This window comes from Natrix helvetica, assembly GCF_964273705.1.
Source record: "Natrix helvetica genome assembly, chromosome: Z".
NCBI classification, from domain to species: domain Eukaryota; kingdom Metazoa; phylum Chordata; class Lepidosauria; order Squamata; family Natricidae; genus Natrix; species Natrix helvetica.
This window is the reverse complement of record NC_138554.1, coordinates 101,002,115-101,019,942: the sequence shown is the minus strand read 5'-3', so window position 1 is coordinate 101,019,942 and position 17,828 is coordinate 101,002,115. Positions and strand designations below refer to the sequence as shown.

The 17,828-nt window shown below is 40.2% G+C and overlaps 1 protein-coding gene across 4 annotated transcripts in view; it reads right to left on the bottom strand.

Moving 5' to 3' along the window:
* Positions 1-2,323: 2,323 nt before the first annotated feature.
* Positions 2,324-17,828, bottom strand: part of IGF2BP3 (insulin like growth factor 2 mRNA binding protein 3) — a 90,322-nt gene continuing 74,817 nt past the window's right edge. For 3 of the 4 annotated variants that reach the window (XM_081971652.1, XM_081971654.1, XM_081971653.1), the window contains 3 exons: positions 15,967-16,098; positions 5,602-5,715; positions 2,324-4,913 (listed from right to left, as the gene is read on the bottom strand). In XM_081971652.1, coding sequence (XP_081827778.1) covers positions 4,809-4,913; positions 5,602-5,715; positions 15,967-16,098 — 351 coding nt within the window. In that variant the 3' untranslated portion in view covers positions 2,324-4,808. The remainder of the gene's footprint in view (positions 4,914-5,601; positions 5,716-15,966; positions 16,099-17,828) is intronic. The other variant, XM_081971655.1, reaches the window with a different exon arrangement.

Sequence of the window (17,828 nt, the reverse complement as noted above, 5' to 3'; positions counted from 1 at the left end):
TGCACTTACCCGTTAGTATCACTCCTAAAAAAACATTAAAAGAGCTCTTACATTCACCTATTGTAATGCCCTCCCACCATTTTGGAGAGAAGACTGTGGTGATACCTAAGCAATCCTGTTCTTGTGATGGGTGGGAAATTGAAGCTTTGGGACTTATGGTTACGCTACCATTTTAAAGAGCCCTCCAAGGTAGATGTATTTTCCCCTTCATAAAACAATACTCATGTAAGACAGAGACTGATTATTCTATCTGCTGCTAGTAGACCAGAACATGAGGGTTTCAGACAATGTTCCCCAGTTCAGAATCAAAGCTATGATTGTATGCAAATGACTCTTGCATTGAGGCAATACTTAACCGGAAGTTACCAAACTCGGTATCTCTCATTTTTTTTCTTTCTAAAAAAAGTAGTCCTTTAGCAACAATTTGGACTGGCAACTAAGCAAAACGTTGCTAATTGAAACTGCAAGTGTTCTTATAATCTTACTTTATCATTCCTTTGTTTCACGGACCTGCTTATAACTGGTCATAACTGTGGTCACTAAATAAGGCAGTCGTTAAATAATACCTGTATTATGTTGCTTCTAGTTGGTTGGGTTATAGTTGCAATAATCCCAGTCAAATCCTAGTTAAAACAGGTATTGAGACCTTACAAATTAGCCTTTTAAATTAATATAAATACTATGTTTATGTATTTATAATCAGTTATCTACCTTAACTACTTATGACATTTTTACTATATTTTTATTTTTTCTCTAATATTTTTTAATTCTATGCCAATAATTTATCCCATTGATACTATATTGTACTTCTTTGTGTTTTTTTTTGGGGGGGGGGGGAAGTATGTTTTATGCTAGTCTATGATTGCAATAAAAGCAGACAAATATACTAAATTGAATGAAGCTATCTTCTAGCCAGGTAGGGAGAAGAAAAAAGACTTAATGTCAATCAATGCTGTAACTTACAAAATAGTCAAAATATTAAGTATTTTTTAAAAATGGTCAGAATCAGAATTTAGTAATTACAATATAAACTGTCAATAATGATGTCTGCTCCTATGGATAAACTATGCCTAAAATATGCCAATGAAGGAATGAAAGAAATGAAACAAGTTTTATCTGAAAAAGGAAATATAGAATATGGAACTACAAACGACAAGCCAAGAGAATAATTTGGAAAAGGATACTTTACTGGATATACAAAATAGGTTTATTAAAATCTCAAAAATTGTGTGATGGGATAAAGAAGAATTGAAATAAAACCCTATTTTGACAATATTCGACGGAATTAAAAATTGTTAGAGTTTTAGTTTTAGTTTATTTTCATTCTAGAAAGAAAAAAGAGCCGCCTCAAGCTAATTTTACAGCCAACTGCTTAGGCCAGGGGTATCAAACTCAAGGCCCAGGGGTGCTTAGATCTGGCCAGCAGGGCTGTCCTGGCAACAAAGAAGGACCGGTCGTGATGCCTCGTCAGAGAAAAGGGAGCTCAGGAGGGCCACGGATGGCTTTCTTTTTCGCTGGTAGAGAGTTGCAGGATGCAGTTGCAGCTGAAAATAGAGCTCAGTAGCCTGTTTTTGCTGGCAGAGTGCTCAGGCCACCACAGGCACCCCTGACACAACTGACATCGAGCTGGCCACAACCACCCTGGCCCCTTGAGGTCAAACACAACCCTAATGGGGTCCTCAATGAAATCAAATTTGACACCCTGACTTAAGCAGATCAAACAAATTGCTCAAATTCTGCTTTATTATCACTGCAAGCTATTAAACCCACAAGGTTTACTCAACAAAACTATTCAATACTATTTACATGTACTATTTACATGTACTATTCACAGGTGCATATAAATCAGCCTGCCAGTCTCTTCTAATGATAGTAAACTGTAAGAGAACTCATATCAGTATTAAAAATTTCCAAATTAAGTCTTTGGGCATGAAGGCAAATTGATACCACAATTTTACAATATGAATATTGAGTCATTTGAGTTCACTTATGACATTATCAGTTTCAGTTCATTCTATTCCTGATGAAGCAAACTTCAGAATCTTGCAGTTGTGTGTTGTGTGCATTTGGAATCATAGTGTTAGTATAGCCTCTTCTCTAGGCATCTTATAAATAAGACTAAATATGCAATATATCTGAACTACCAGTCTGAATTGCCATATTAATTATTCTGTTCCGGCAAGGATTTCCATTTCAGCCCCATGAATCAATCAATATATTTTTTAAAAAATGGACATAAGCTTTTAAGACCTCCTCCATTCTTTCAGTTTCTTTAACCTCTCTCTCTTACCAAATAAAACAAAGACACATTTATCTTATAGTAGGAGTTAAACTCTTTATTCCATTCAGAGGCATCTGGCAAGTGAAGCTGCATAGGGGGCACATTACAGAGAAGAAATGATCAATACTTTATTGAACACTGAAATCATTTAAAGTTTCACTTCCTAGCTATATGAAATTCTTCATATTGCTATATCTCAACTGAAACTAAAAGACATGATTTTATCACACTAAAGTCTACAAATTTAAAGAAAAATGACAATATTTATGTCAGCAGGTGTAAATGTAGCACTTATTTTGTAAAATAAAGCTATTAAGGAAAATAATCATATCAATCTTTGCCAAAATTAATAATACTGGACTCAGATTTTTAAAAATCATTATATCCATCTTCTTACTTCAGTAATTGTAAAAGTTCATTATAAGAAAAAAAAATATCCTAAAGTTTAGGTAACGTATTGTTCCCCCTTCCAAGCCCCCAAGAAACTTGTTTTTCTTTTTTTCTGCTAAACTACTACATATACTTGTATTTTTAAGCCAATTAATAAAGAAAAATGCAGTAAAATAAGAGAAACTTTTCCCCCCAAAAAAACTTATCTAATCTGTATAACCATAATCTTTGGGCAAATGATCTATTCTATGTAGAAATGCCTCTATTTTCTTATCTAAGAGGTAGATCAACAAAATGGTGAAACAAACTGTTTTTGCTAATTGTGCCCCTCCAAACAGTGCAGCATAGCAGTCCCAATCTTCTCATGCACAGAAACATTACAAACAAAAGGGTCCGAGGTAATAGCATGGCTCGTGCACCAGGGGAGGCATGCACACGCACAGCAGTCTTTATGCACCATTTGTTGCCACATTGTTAAACTGAGGTAGACTGAAGTTTGTGTAGAAACTTGAATGCATATTACCACAATCACAATTCAAATTACATTCTGAAATTAAAGAAAAAAATATAATTTTTCTGTGATCCCTGCTTTTTAGTACATGTTTAGGTTTGTGGTTGTTGCAGAATGTGCATAAATGCTGCTGTATCTTGTTTGTAAGCCAAGCTTGAGGTTGTATGAATTTATTTTTATTTTTTAAAAAACCCTTCGAAGTGACTTAGCGTGGCCTTTAATAGAGGATATGTAAACTTAGCCTTTCATTACCTTTAAATGGGATCATCAAACAATGTTGATCTCACCTCCCTCACCCAACACCCAATACAATAACTGAAAAGAGTATGAAGCAATTGCTGGAAAGCAGAGAACCCATGCCTCCAAACTGCTCTAACTGATCAAACACATTACCAAACTCAAGATGAAGCTTGCTCTTTGATACAGAACATACAAATGGGCTGCAAATATTAGTATTAGTAGGCAGAGAGTGATGGTCAAAGGCACAAAGGGTTCATGCATTCAATCAAGTAATACAAGAAAAAAATGTCCAGTTCTAACAGACTTCCTAGCATTTACCCAGAAGTCCCAGCCTCTTGCCATCACTTCCTTGTTCTGTCCCCAATAACGTACCATCAATTTTTTTCATCCCATCTTAACAGAAAAATAATGGCATTGCTGCAATGAGTATATTGGCATTTGTTTAGGTTAATCTGAACATTCACGGATTCCCTACCCACCCCCCAAAAATGATTGTGTTGACACCCTCATATATAATCTGAAACTAATTTTTTTTCCATCTCACTCCTGTCAGCCAACAATGAGAAGTCACTCACAACATTTGTTCCATCTCAATAAATTTTGTAGCACTCCTACATTGTTGGCTGATCAAATTTATCATTTTTTAAAAAAATAAAATGCTCAAAAACTATTAGCTTTATAAAGTATACAAAATACAAAAAAAAGCAAAATAAAGCAAAAAAGGAATAATTTCTTATTTGAGGTATTAAATGCCTGAGGTAGTTTAGTAAAATGCATATTCGTCTTTTTATGCCTTGCCAACATCACTGAAACCTCTTAGTTTATACATGGCAGTATTGTGTATAAATGCAGCCAAAGGGTTTTTTTTTAAAAAGCCACTTGGTTAACGTTGGGAATAACACTTAACCTCTTTGTTAATGCCCTTGTCTAAACTCCAGTCCCATCCCCAAATCAAACCTTCCCCTTATCTTTGCTTCTTTTACAAGCGGAATAGAATAGCAATGCCTTTACTTTTTTATACCAATGAACTCGAAAGAGAAAGCTTCATTAAATCAATGCCTAATATTGCTGGAGAATAGTAAGAACCATGAAAGAAAACTAGCAAGTTTATGTTAAACTGTGAGAATAGAACAAAAGGGAAGTGAAGGGGTTCCTTAGTTTAAAGCTGGGTTTCAAAAAATAAAGAGCGCCTAAAGAATACATTCTCAGAGACAGTATGCCAACTGCGCCTGATCCTGAAACAAACTGGCTTGGTGAAACTTTTGTATATCATTCCAACAGGTGCCCATAACCTGTCCATTACAGTTTAGTCTCTCTCTCTCTCTCTCTTTCTCTCTCTCTCTCTTTGGTTTGGCATCTGTCTCTGAAGGGTCTTTTACTAAACCTTTATTTTCGTCTCTGCTGAGGCTGTCCACTTGGTGCTGTTTTCTGTTGTTGTTGTTGTTGTCTTCTTACCTGAGCCAGTATTTCCTGAATTTTTCGTTGGGCAAGCTATGTAACAAGAGAGGAATTGTCATTAGAAAATTTAATGCCTTTTTCCTCTAACTGCTATCCCATTTCTCAAATACGTTTGGAACTGTGTACATTTTAAGTGCACAACCCATTGCACATCTGTGTTTACAATTCTTTAACCCATTTTTGGGACAAGTTAAAAACACCACATTGCCAAAGTGAGCTGTGCTAGACAAAACGGGAGAGTAAGAAAGATTTTTGTGATTTAAAATAACCCAAATAGCAAGCCATTGGCATTTACACACAAGTCGCTACTTTAAAAAACTTAAAATAAAACCTCTTTTCTCAAAGGTACTTCAAAAGGAGATACAAATGTTAGTATATAGGTAATCCTCAATTTACGACCATTTATTTAACCACAATTTGAAGTTATAATGGCTTTGGAAAAAGTGATGAGTCATCCTTATAACCATTGCACTATTGATCCCCCATCATGTAATTGCAATTTGGGCACTTTAGAGTGCAATCATGTGGGGCCAGTGATGTAATGACTTGGATAATGACTGTATCACTTAGTGATCAAAATTCTGGTCCCAATTGCGGTTGTAAGTCAAGAACTATCTGTAAGAGATAAATTCAGTGGGAAATGCCATGTGCCTTTGAGATTGCAATTATTAAACAATGAAAAAGTCCAAGAATTCTATTTCAGACAGAAACTTCCACCAACCTGGCATGCATAGAAATGACCAGTAATTTTCACAACCACCTGATCATTTTCATCTGGTGTCTGATCACGAGGAACAACAACTTCTGCACTTGTTAAATTCTGAAGCTCATTTACCTATTTAAAAAAAAGTAAAATTATTGCATTGGTTTTCAACTCTTGTAACTGAAACCTACATGTGGGTGTAGTCAAGAAAATAGATGTAAAAAATGTGTTAAGTAAAAAGGTTTACAAGAAAGGTGAGTCAATATAGACTCTGGACAGCATTTTGTTGTTGTTAGTTGGGAAGTCGTGTCCGACCCATCATAGCCCATGGACAAGGTCTTCCTGTCCTCTACCATCCTCTGGAGTCCATTCTGGATAGCATACAATAAAGTAAAAGAACCATACAAACAAACCAGAATAATACCATCACTGAATTTCCATAAATGGTTCCCAGAAGAATGAAAACTCAAGTAAAAACAATTGTGTTGTTGTAATACTTTATGAATTGTTAGAAGGGAACAAGCTTATTAAATCCCACTACAGTATATAGGATGTTCCAAAATACAGAGATAGCAACAGAGAAGATCTGCCTAGTCCATGGGTGTCAAATTTACGGCATCATGTTGACCATTCACAGTTTTTCCCATTCAAGGAGCTGGGTAGGTGTGGCCTGTGCATGATGCATCTGGCCCATGGGCCGCCAGTTTGACACCCCTGGCCTAGTCCATCTGAAGATCCCAAAAATGACTTCAGGATAAAAGGAGCTGCACAAGACAAAACAGAGCAACTGTCCAACTGATTCTCTTACTTCCTTTTACACTCATTCTGGATAGGGCCACATTCCATATGAAGGAGGAGGTCTGTAACTTATGGGGTCTTTCTGGATTGTGCCTCTTTCAGTATGTGGAGCTTTGGCTGGTATTCCTGTAGTAGCTCTTTTCAGAGCAGGAAGCTTTAGTCACAGCCATTCACTTCTTTATTATTTTGAAGTTGGGATTACTTCAACCTACAGTACTTTATCAGTTGCTGCAGTAGGGGATTACAGGCAGTCTCTTGATTACAGCGGCAATTGAGACCAGAAGTTTGGTCATTAATTCCAAACTTTTGGTCAGTAATTATGCCAGTCTGTTGTAAGCTATGGGACGAAAGGAAAACAGAACGGGAGATGGGGAAACCAAAAGCAATCTTCATACATGCAGAGACATCTCAAGGCCATGGACCTGGGAATGGAATCTAACACCTCCCCATCTATCAATCTGTTGCAGGGACAGTAACCAAAACATCTTGGAATGTGAATGGAAGATAAAGGCCGGGGGGGGGGGGGGGATGAAAAAGGGAAAGTTAACTAGGGAATCTTCCTGCGCAAACTCAAGTTCTGGCTTTGCTTAATTTAATCACTTGGCTTTTAGTAAAAGTAATCTTTTTGCTATAAATTGAGTCGAGAGTATTTCTTTCCTAAAGGACCAAGCTGGGCCAGATCTGACAATTGTGGTCATGAAGCATGACATCACATGTCTCTGCTTAGCAACAGCAATCCTTGCAGTCTCTGTTGCCATTGTGAAGTAAACACCTCCTCACAACTTCCTCCCAGCTTCCAACAACCATAGTCAGTGCAAAAGCCATCAGGAAGTTTCAAGTCTGAGATGGATTGCAAGCAGGCTAGCAGAAAGGAAAGCGGCTCCTGCTAGGTGAGAAAGAGGAGGCAACGGAGTATGTGCATGTGGTTGGAAAGACATGATGAGAATGCAGAAGAGCTTGTGCTAGCTGCTGCGGGGTGAGAGAGATTTTATGAGTGGCAGAGAAGGCGTGGTATCAGCACAGTGGAGCTTGGGATGGTGGCTGCCGGGTGACAGAGAAAGCAGCTGCAGCAGGGCTTGCAATGACTGCTGTCCAGAGAGGGAGAGTGTTCAAGTGGCCAGGTGGAAGTGGAAATATGACTTGGGATGGATGTACAGATGAGAGAGGCTTATACAAGCAATTTATGACCTCTGCTAGCTTCCCTCTTGATTCTGTTTGCGGAAAGCCAGCAGGAAAAATCGCAAATTACAATCACGTGACATCTGATAATGCAATTTTTCTTTTAAATGGGAGACAATTGTCAAGTGCCCAGATCATAATCTACAGGGTTGCTAGAACTTCCAGGACCAGTTGTAATCACTACTCATTCAGTGCTATTGTAATTTCTAACAATCACTGTACAATTGCAGCAGTCTGTAGGTAGGCAGAATATTGCTACACCAATATTATAGGAACTGCACTACCTACCAGTTTGCTTCTGGCTACAATTCAAGTTGATTACTATTATTCCTGAATGCCTATATTGCTTTTGTCCAGACTGCTTATGGGACCACCTACTCTAGAGGCAATCAATACTTTCTATGCAATGCATTCATAAGTGTTTTCCTCAAGAGTTCAAAGGAGAGGTGGATGTGGGGTGTATACCAAGAAACATTTTCTGAATTTCTTTCTCATATCCCAGTAAAATATATTAACCCCTAAAATAATTATAGAGGTAGTTCTCAACTTACAATCACAACAGAGCCCAGAATTTATGTTGCTAAGTGAGAAATTTGTTAAGTGAATTTTAACCCATTTTACAACTTTTCTTGCCAAATTTGTTAAGTGAAGCACTGTCATTGTTAAATTAATAATACAGTTGTTAAGTGAATCTGGCTTCCCCCATTGACTTTGTTTGTCAGAAGTTGCAAAAGGGGATCACATGATCCCAGGACGCTGCAACGATCATAAATACAAACCAGTTGTCAAGCATCTGAATTTTGATATGATCATGGGAATGCTACAAATGTCTTAAGTGTGAAAGGGGCCATAAATCACATTTTTCAGGGGCGTAATCTTGAACAGTCACTAAATGAATTGTTGTATGTTGAGGACTACCTGTACTCCACACAATCTTATTTTTCCACAGAACCACAACAATCTAGCAATTTAAGAGAACATTTGGACATTATAATTTGTGGTATGGATTCTTTTTAATCTTCATATAGGTTTCTGTAATTTTTATATTATTCTTTTATTCATTAAACATGAAACTCAGTCAACTGAACATTTAAAGATGTGTCACAAATATTATTAATTGGCACTGATGATTGATATGGGTTGGTTGTTATTATTATTACCGTATTATCTTTTATTCATTAAACATGAAACTCAGTCAACTGAACATTTAAAAATGTGTCACAAATACATTATTATTAATCATTATCAATATAATATTTATGATATGATGATGATGATGATGATGATGTAATCTCTGGTGAGATTCACAGCCTTTTGGGCTGGTTGGTAGCCTAACAGCTTGAGTCCTAACCAAGGACCTAGGAACTGTTAAGGTAACGTCGGAGGATATAAGTTGTTCCAAGTGTGGTGGTTTTTTGTAGAGTCAGAATGTTTAAGTCAGGTAAATTTAGAATTTTCAAATAGCGAGGTAGCCCTTTAGGTATTGCTCCAAGGGCTCCAATTACAATTGGGACAGCACATGATTTCTTTTTCCACAGTCGCTCAACCTCAATTTGCAAGTCTCAGAATTTTGTGATTTTTTTCTTGCTGTTTATCTTCAATTCGTGCATCACCAGGTACTGCAATGTCAATGAACCATACTTTTTTCTTTTCATTATTGTTATGTCAGGTGTGTTGTAGGCCAAGTGCCTGTTAGTCTGGATTCTGAAGTCCCACAAGATCTTGACTTTTTCATTCTCTAAAACCTTCTCAACCTGATGGTCCCAGTGGTTTTTGCTGTACTCAAATCCAAACTTTTGGCACAATTTCCAGTGAATAATCTTAGCAACGCGGTCATGGCATTGTAGGTAGTCAGTTTGTGAAATTTTGTTGCGCCCGCTGATCAAATGGTCGACTGTCTCATCTTTCTCATTACAGAGGCGACATTTGCTGTTGGTGGTAACATGTTGAATTTTTGCCTTCATGCAGTTTGTGGCTAAGGCCTTCTGTTTCTTTTTTCAGTACTCCTGATCTTAACCAGTTCCAAGTTAGTTTTTGGTCAGCTTTGCCTTCAATACTTTTCAAGTATTGGCCATGCATAGCTTTGATTGCCAATTTGGAGATAAGCTTTGGTCTAACTCCTCAGGGAAAGCTCAGTTCCATTTTTCAGCTCGCTTCTCAATTACTTCTTTCTTATATTCAGCTTTTCACTTAGTTGTCTTCAAAAGGCCTTCTTTGTTTACTTCCTTAATCATTGATTCTTCATTTTTCTGGATGTAATCATTCAAGCTGTGTCTTTCTTCTTCCACAGTCTGCTTTACTTGTAGGAGTCCTTGACCACCCTCTGCTCTTGGTAGATACAATCAGTCAACATCACTTTTAGGATGCAAAGCATGATTCATTGTCATAAGCTTTCTTGTTTTTCTGTCCAAACCGTCCAACTCCATCTGGGTCCAGTCAATTATTCCTGCAGAGTATCGCATTACAGGTATAGCTCAGGTATTTATGGCTTTTATGATGTTTCCTCCACTCAGTTTGGACTTTAATATCTTGTGAATTCGTTGAATGTACTTGGCTGAGGTTAATTCCTTGACTTTATTATGCATTAAGTCAGAGGCCTCTAAAATCCCCAAGTACTTGTAGCATTCTTTTGGTTTTACTGCCTTTATCATTTCTTCATTCTCGAGTTGTTTTCCATCATCTTCTAGGACCTTGCCTGCCTTGGTTGCCATTGTTGCACATTTATCAATTCCAAACTGCATACCAATGTCTTGCCTAAATTCTTTTGTGCTTTCAATTAATAAATTCAGTTCAGCTTTTGTTTTACCAAACAGCTTCAAATCACCCAAGTATACCAAGTGTGAAATTTTCAGTCCTTTCTTTGCAAGTTCGTATCCACAGTTCATCTTCTTCAAAATGGTTGTCAGCGGTAGCATTGAGAGTATAAAAAGTAGGAGTGAAAGGGAATCACCCTGGAAAATGCCTCGTTTAATTTCAACTTCACCCAGTTCTTCTCCATTAGCCATAAGCTTCGTTTTCCAAAGGGTCTTTGAAGTTTCCATGAATTTTTGTATGTTGCTGCTAATGCCAAAGATTTTCAGGCATTTCTTGATCCAACTGTGGGGAACTGAATCAAACGCTTACTTATAGTCTATCCAAGCCATGAACAGCTTGGTTCGTCTTTCCTTTGAATTCTTTAACATTAGCTTGTCAATCAGCAGTCAGTCCCTTGTTCCTCTTGAATTTTTGCAGCATCCTTTCTGTCCTACAGGAAGCAAATCATTTCTTTCCAAGTATCCGTAAATTTGGTTTGCAATGATACTAGTAAGGAGCTTATATGTTGTTGGCAAACAGATGATTGGCCTATAGTTTCCAGGGTCCTTTCCTGTCTCTGAAGTGGGGCATGGGAAGAGTCACATCTGGGTATTGTCACAGCCCTTCTGCCCGAAGACTGAGGTAAATCTTCAGGCCACGCCTCTACTCCTCCTCTGACTCCCCAGATTAACCTCAGTCTTCGGCCTAGAAGCAGCTAATACCTGGCTCTCCTCGCTAAAGGCTTTTTTTCTACCTTGTATTTTTCCTAAACTTTTAAAAAGCTTATCTCCTCTCAGTGTGCGATTCGGCCTGTGCACAGAAGTGGGCAACGCTCCTGAGAGGCTCGCAGGCTGCGGCTGGTGGCGGGGGAGGGAGCGCCAGGCCCGATTTTTCTAGGCTGGCAGACCCGGGCAAAGGGACTTCCCGAGGGCCTGATCCAAGGCAAGGAGGTGCACCTCCAAATCTCGAAGGGAGCACTCTGGGGAGGAAGTAAGGATTACCAGGGCAGCAGGCAGGAGGATCAGGGACACTATTAGCCCTTCTCCAGCCAGATCCCGTTCCCCAGTCAGGCCTGACTCCCCCAGGGATACCCCCGGGCATTCAGCCTCTCCACATGGGGGGGGGGGAGTTCTGTGTCCCCCCCCTATCTCCAGTGCATCCATCTGGATCGCGTGGAGACCCTTTTTGGCTGCCATTCCAGCAGCCTACCAAGGCAACACCTCGCACAGCAAGGCCCTGATCCCAGGGATCCAGAGCCCCCTACAGTATCTCCGGCCTACCCAGAGCTACCCCAGAGTTTCCAGGAGGTCCTAGCCAGGGCTATTGCCCAGGGCATTTCATCAGGCATGCAGCACCAGTTTCAGGGAAACAGAAGCAGGCATGCTTGCAAAGTCCCTCGAGGTCATCTAGACTACCCAGTCCTTCCACATCCAGGGACCTCAGAGCAGATTCTCCCTCTATGGCTAGCAAGGAACCGGAGTCAGAGGAGGGGGAGCTTAAGGAAGTGGGCTTCTCTGATGATGAGGCAGCCCAAGCCCCCGAAGCCCCAGCCATCTTGGGTTTCTTTCCCCCCGCGCTGTTCAGCTCTCTGTTGCACAAGGCTAAGGCCACAGCAGACCTGGACGTTCCAGTAGCCAGTCAAGATATTGCCAACCCGAGCATGAGCAGGGGAGACAAGAAGGATCCTTTCCACAGACCTCAGGTGGAGAAAGAGGAGATCCCTACCCCAGATCTGTTCCTAGAGGTGCTCAAGTCACAATGGATTCAGCCTGGCACTTTTCACACCCTGGTTTTATAACCTTAATGCTAACTTTGATCAAGCCTTGCAGGTTCCCATAGTGGATACCCTGGTGGTGAGCCTGGTATCTTCTTCACCAGTGGTGACAGGAGACATCTTCAATTGCCTCAAGCCAGAAGACAGAAAGGCGGAGTTAGTCATGCGCAGGACATTCCAGGCAGTATCGTGGGCAATCAGGGCTGCAGCAGCAGCATCCTTTTTTAATGGCCTCACTCAAATCGATCCTGGAGGGGATCAGAGAGGGAGACTTCCTAGCCTCAATTGATCTTACCGAGGCTTATCTGCACATCATGATCGCACCGGACCACCGTACGTTCCTCAGGTTCTCCTATGGGGGCAACCATTATCAGTACAAGGTGCTGCCCTTCGGCCTGGCATCCGGCCCCAGGACCTTCACCAAGGTCCTAGCTGTCGTGGCAGCTCACCTCCGCTCCACTCCGGTCCAACTGCATTGCTATCTTGATGACATCCTACTGTTAGCCCCCTCGGCGGCTCAAGCCGAAGGGGACTTATGCCTCACCATCGCCACCCTTAAGTCTCTGGGATTCTCGGTCAACATTGAGAAGAGTCACCTGACCCCCGCTACTAGGGTCCAGCACCTTCGTGGCCTGGTGCCAGATGGCTCAGGTAGAATCGGCATTGGCCACAGTTCCACAGGTACTGGACTTCCTCCAGGTTGGGCTGGACAAGGGCCTCGCCCCCAATACCCTCAGAAGGCAGGTCTCTGCCCTGGCCACAGTCATAGGGGGGGGGGCAACCAGTCCCTGTCCCAGCTTCCCATCATCAAGCGGTTCCTCAGAGGAGCCACCAACCTCTGACTCCCGGTGATTCACCGCTTTCCCTCCTGGGACCTGACCACGGTGCTCCAGGCACTTCTGGAAACACCCTTTGAGCTGCTGAGGGAGGTGAGCCTCTAGCTACTTATGCTAAAGGTAGTGTTCCTAGTAGCCAGCACCTCTGCGAGGAGAGTGTCAGAGATCAATGCATTGTCGGCCAGAGTGGATCTCTGCACCTTCCACAGCAACAGGGTCGTCCTAAGACTTGACCCAGCCTTCCTACCAAAGGTTAATTCCCATTTTCACAGGGCCCAGGAGATTGTCCTCCTGGACTTCTGTCCAGCTCCCTCTTGCGGAAGGGAGAGATCCTGGCACCACCTGGATGTCAGAAGGGCGCTGCGTATCTACCTGAAGCGCACGTCAGCCTTTTGACGGTCTGAGGCACTCTTCATCTCCTTCCATCCGGTATCCAGGGGAGCGAAGGTCTCTCCAGCTACCATCAGTTGATGGATCAGGCTGGCCATCTTGAAGGCCTACCAGGCACAGGGCCTCCCAGTGCCCGAGGGCATCACTGCACACTCCACCAGTAGTGCAGCCACTTCGGTGGCCTGGACTACCCAGGCGCCTATCGAGGACATCTGCAGGGCAGCAGCATGGGCCTTGCCCTCACCGTTCATCAGACACTATTGTCTGGATGCTTTCGCCTCCGCGGAAGCGTCCTTTGGGAGGAGAGTTCTCCAGAGAGTGCTAGACACTCGGGGGGACTCAGGCCCTGGCAACCCTCCCAGGGACACCTAGCTTTGGTATGTTCCAGATGTGACTCCTCCCACATCCCACTTTGGAGACTGTCAATTGGTCTTACCTGAACTGCATGTCTCGAAGGATGGTGTGGGAGCAGTCACGTCCCGCCCGTGTGCGCCCCAAGCAGGGTGTGCCTGAATATATAGTTATCGGTCAGTCAGGGACCAGGAAGAGAGTGTGGGGGGGGGGGGTTGCCCTGTTCTCTTCCTTCTAGATACGCCTTGACTAGACCATCAGTTAATCTGGAGAGTCAGAGGAGGAGTAGAGGTGTGGCCTCAAGATTTGCCTCAGTCTTTGGGCAGAAGGGATGTGACAATACCCAGATGTGACTGCTCCCACGCCATCCCTCGAGATATGCAGTTCAGGTAAGACCAATTGACATTTTCTTTATCTTTTTGGTTCAAAAATATCCTTCCAGTTGTCATCCATTCATCATTGTCATGTGTTTTTAAGATCTGGTTCATTTGGGCTGCCAATCTTTTGTGCATACTTGTAAATGCCTTTAGCGAGAAACCATGTAGCTCATCTGGTCCAGGTGCACTCCAATTCTTCACTTTTCTTGACTGCCTTTGCACCATTTCTATTGTTATTTTCACATCTTCCATTTTATGCACTTTAATAGAATCCTCAACCTGCTTGATTCATGTTGCATTTCTGTTGTGCTTCTTATTGTTTTCCCACAAATTCTTCCAGAATTTCAGAGCTTTCTCTTTATCAGGCTTTTCATTTGTTGTTACTCCATCTCCACTTTTTAAGCTCTTATAAAACTGGTGCTGATTTGCTCTGAACTGTGAGCTTTCCTTGAACTGAGTTACTCGATTTTCATACCGTTTAATCTAACGGTAACTCATACCGTTTAATTTAACAACCCTCTGTTTCAGCTCTTCAATTACTACAGCAATCTCCTTATTCTCCAAATCGTATCTTGCTTCCAGGCTGCTTTTGACCTGCTTGTTCTTTAGGTGACCTTGCCTTAAGTAATTCAAGTTGCTCAAGTCTCCACGAAATTTTTTGATCTTTAATTCCAACCGAATTTTCCACTTAGGCTTCCCCTTCTTGCCTCTTTGATTCCTTTGTATTTTCAAACCCAATTCTTTGGTGGTTATGAAGGCTGCTTTTTTTAAAAAATTATTATTATTATTATTATTATTATTATTATTATTATTATTATTATTATTATTATTATTATTATTATTATTATTATTATTATTATTATCATTATTATTATTATTATCATTATTATTATTATTATTATTATTATACAATTGTATCACAGCGGCCAGTTGATTCGCCAGATTTGGCATTGATTACTAATCGGGCCCCAACCAGGGGCCTAGGACGTCGTAACGTATTTTCGTAATATACGTGCAGATCCAAGCAGTGCAGCTTTTTGCATTTGACTGATGGTGATTTTGTCAAGTTTTAACTGTTTTAAATGTAATTCCAGTGATTTTGAAATAGCACCCAGTGTGCTGATTACCACTGGAATTACCACTGCTGGTTTGTGCCATAATCGTTGAATTTCAATTTTTAAGTCCTGGTATTTCGCGACTTTTTCATGTTCCTTCTCCTCGACCCTGCTATCACCTGGTATTGCGATGTCTATGATTGTAACCTTCTTTTTCTCAACCAGTGTGGTGTCTGGTGTGTTATGCGCTAGTATTTTGTCTGTTTGTATACGAAAATCCCACAGGATCTTGACCATCTGATTTTCGGTGACTTTTTCAGGCTTATGTTCCCACCAGTTTGTTGTTGTTTTAATATTATAATTTTTGCACAAATTCCAGTGGATCATTTGTGCTACTGAATTGTGCCGCAATTTTTTACAGCAGCTGAGTATGTAGTCAACAGTTTCATCAATTTCTTTGCAGAGTCTGCATTTGGCATCATCAGAGGATTTTTCAATTTTGGCCTTAATGGCATTTATTCGGATTATTATTATTATTATTATTATTATTATTATTATTATTATTATTATTATTATTATTATTATTATTATTATTATTATTATTATTATTATTATTATTATTATTATTTTATTTTAATTGAAATTTGTCATCCAGAATCTATAAAGTTGAACAGGACATACATCGCAGCTAAAAATAATAAGTACACAAACATGCAAGCAGGCTTGCTAGCTAGCTTTGGGAAAGGAGAGTCTGTTCCTTGGCCTCAAATCAGACATTTTTGTTTTATAAAATTATCTGGCAAAATATTTTTTTACATTCTAATACTTGCCGTTTTGCCACCTTTGCCAATAACTCTACCAGCAGCATGAGATGGCACTTTTATATGAGCTTCAAGTTTTACTTCTTCTTTAGGTCCAAAGAAATTTTCTTCCTTAAGTTTCCCATAGATTCTCCCTTGGGCCTTTAAGTAAAAAAATTAAATAAAATTAAGTCAATATTACCAAATACTAAATTCCAGAACATAGTGTATAAAAATGAAAGCTTGTGAATTTTTCATCATTTCATCCTTTTCATTTTATAATATCAAAATAGCATAAAAACAACAGAAATAAATCCCAAGCCTTAAGAAAATCTTAAACATTTTTTTCCTCATCAACCAGCTCAAGGATATTAGAATTTAATTTCCTAGAAGGATAATGGAACATTTGAAATGATTTTCCAGATATTAACCTGCAAGCAACCAATGGCACAGTGATGAATAGAATATGCCTCTCAAGATTTTTTAAAACCATCTTTTTGGAAGATATAATCTCCAATTTGAATGTTGCAACATAAGAATGTCCAGTAATAAATATTACTACAAGTTGCCCATACGTGAACAAATTGGAACATTTTGCTTCATGCATAACATATCCAACACTTTTATTAATTCTAAACCATTGTTTGCCTAAGGCAACTGTTTGAAATATAGAAAACTCCTTCTTTTCTTACTATTGTATTAAAGACTTTCGATCATCTTTATTTAATAGTCAAATTGTGCAATTTTGGCACTGGTGTCATCTTTGAACAGAATTAAGTACTCCAATTGCATTCTTTGACAAAGTGTCAAAATTAGTGGACCAGAGGAATGCCGTCGATATAGTTTACTTGGACTTCAGTAAGGCTTTTGATAAGGTAGACCATAACCTATTACTAGATAAAGTAGAAGAATGTGGGTTAGACAGCATCACCACCAGATGGATTCGTAACTGGCTGACCAACCGCACTCAACGTGTAGTCCTCAATGGAACTGCATCTACATGGAGGGAGGTATGCAGTAGAGTACCCCAAAGCTCTGTTTTCGGCCCAGTACTCTTCAACATCTTCATCAATGATTTGGATGAGGGAATAAATGGGGAACTCATCAAATTTGCAGATGACATCAAGATGGCAGGAATAGCCAACACTCCAGAAGATAGACTAAAGATACCGAAGAATCTTGACAAACTTGAACATTGGGCACTATCTAATAATGGTGAAAAGAGTAAGGTTCTACATTTAGGCAACAAAAACAAAATGCACAAGTACAGTATAGGTGGTACCTTGCTCAACAGTAGTAACTGTGAAAGGGATCATGGAGTCCTAGTGGACAACCATTTAAATATGAGCCAGCAGTGTGCAGCAGCTGCCAAAAAAGCCAAACACAGTTCTAGGCTGCATCAACAGAGGGATAGAATCAAGATCACGTGAAGTGTTAATACCACTTTATAATGCCTTGGTAAGGCCACACTTGGAATACTGCATTCAGTTTTGGTCACCACAAAGAATGTAGAAAAGATGTGGAGACTCTAGAAAGAGTGCAGAGAAGAGCAACCAAGATGATTAGGGGACTGGAGACTAAAACATATGAAGAATGGTTGCAGGAACTGGGTATGTCTAGTTTAATAGAAAGAAGGAGTAGGGGAGACATGATAGCAGTGTTCCAATATCTCAGGGGTTGCCACAAAGAGAGAGTCAAACTATTTTCCAAGGTACCTGAGGGTAGAACAAGAAGCAATGGGTGGAAACTAATCAAGGAGAGAAGCAACTTAGAACTGAGGAGAAACTTCCTGACAGTTAGAACAATTAATCAGTGGAACGGCTTGCCTCCAGAAGTTGTGAATGCCCCAACACTGGAAGTCTTTAAGAAGATGTTGGATAGCCATCTGTCTG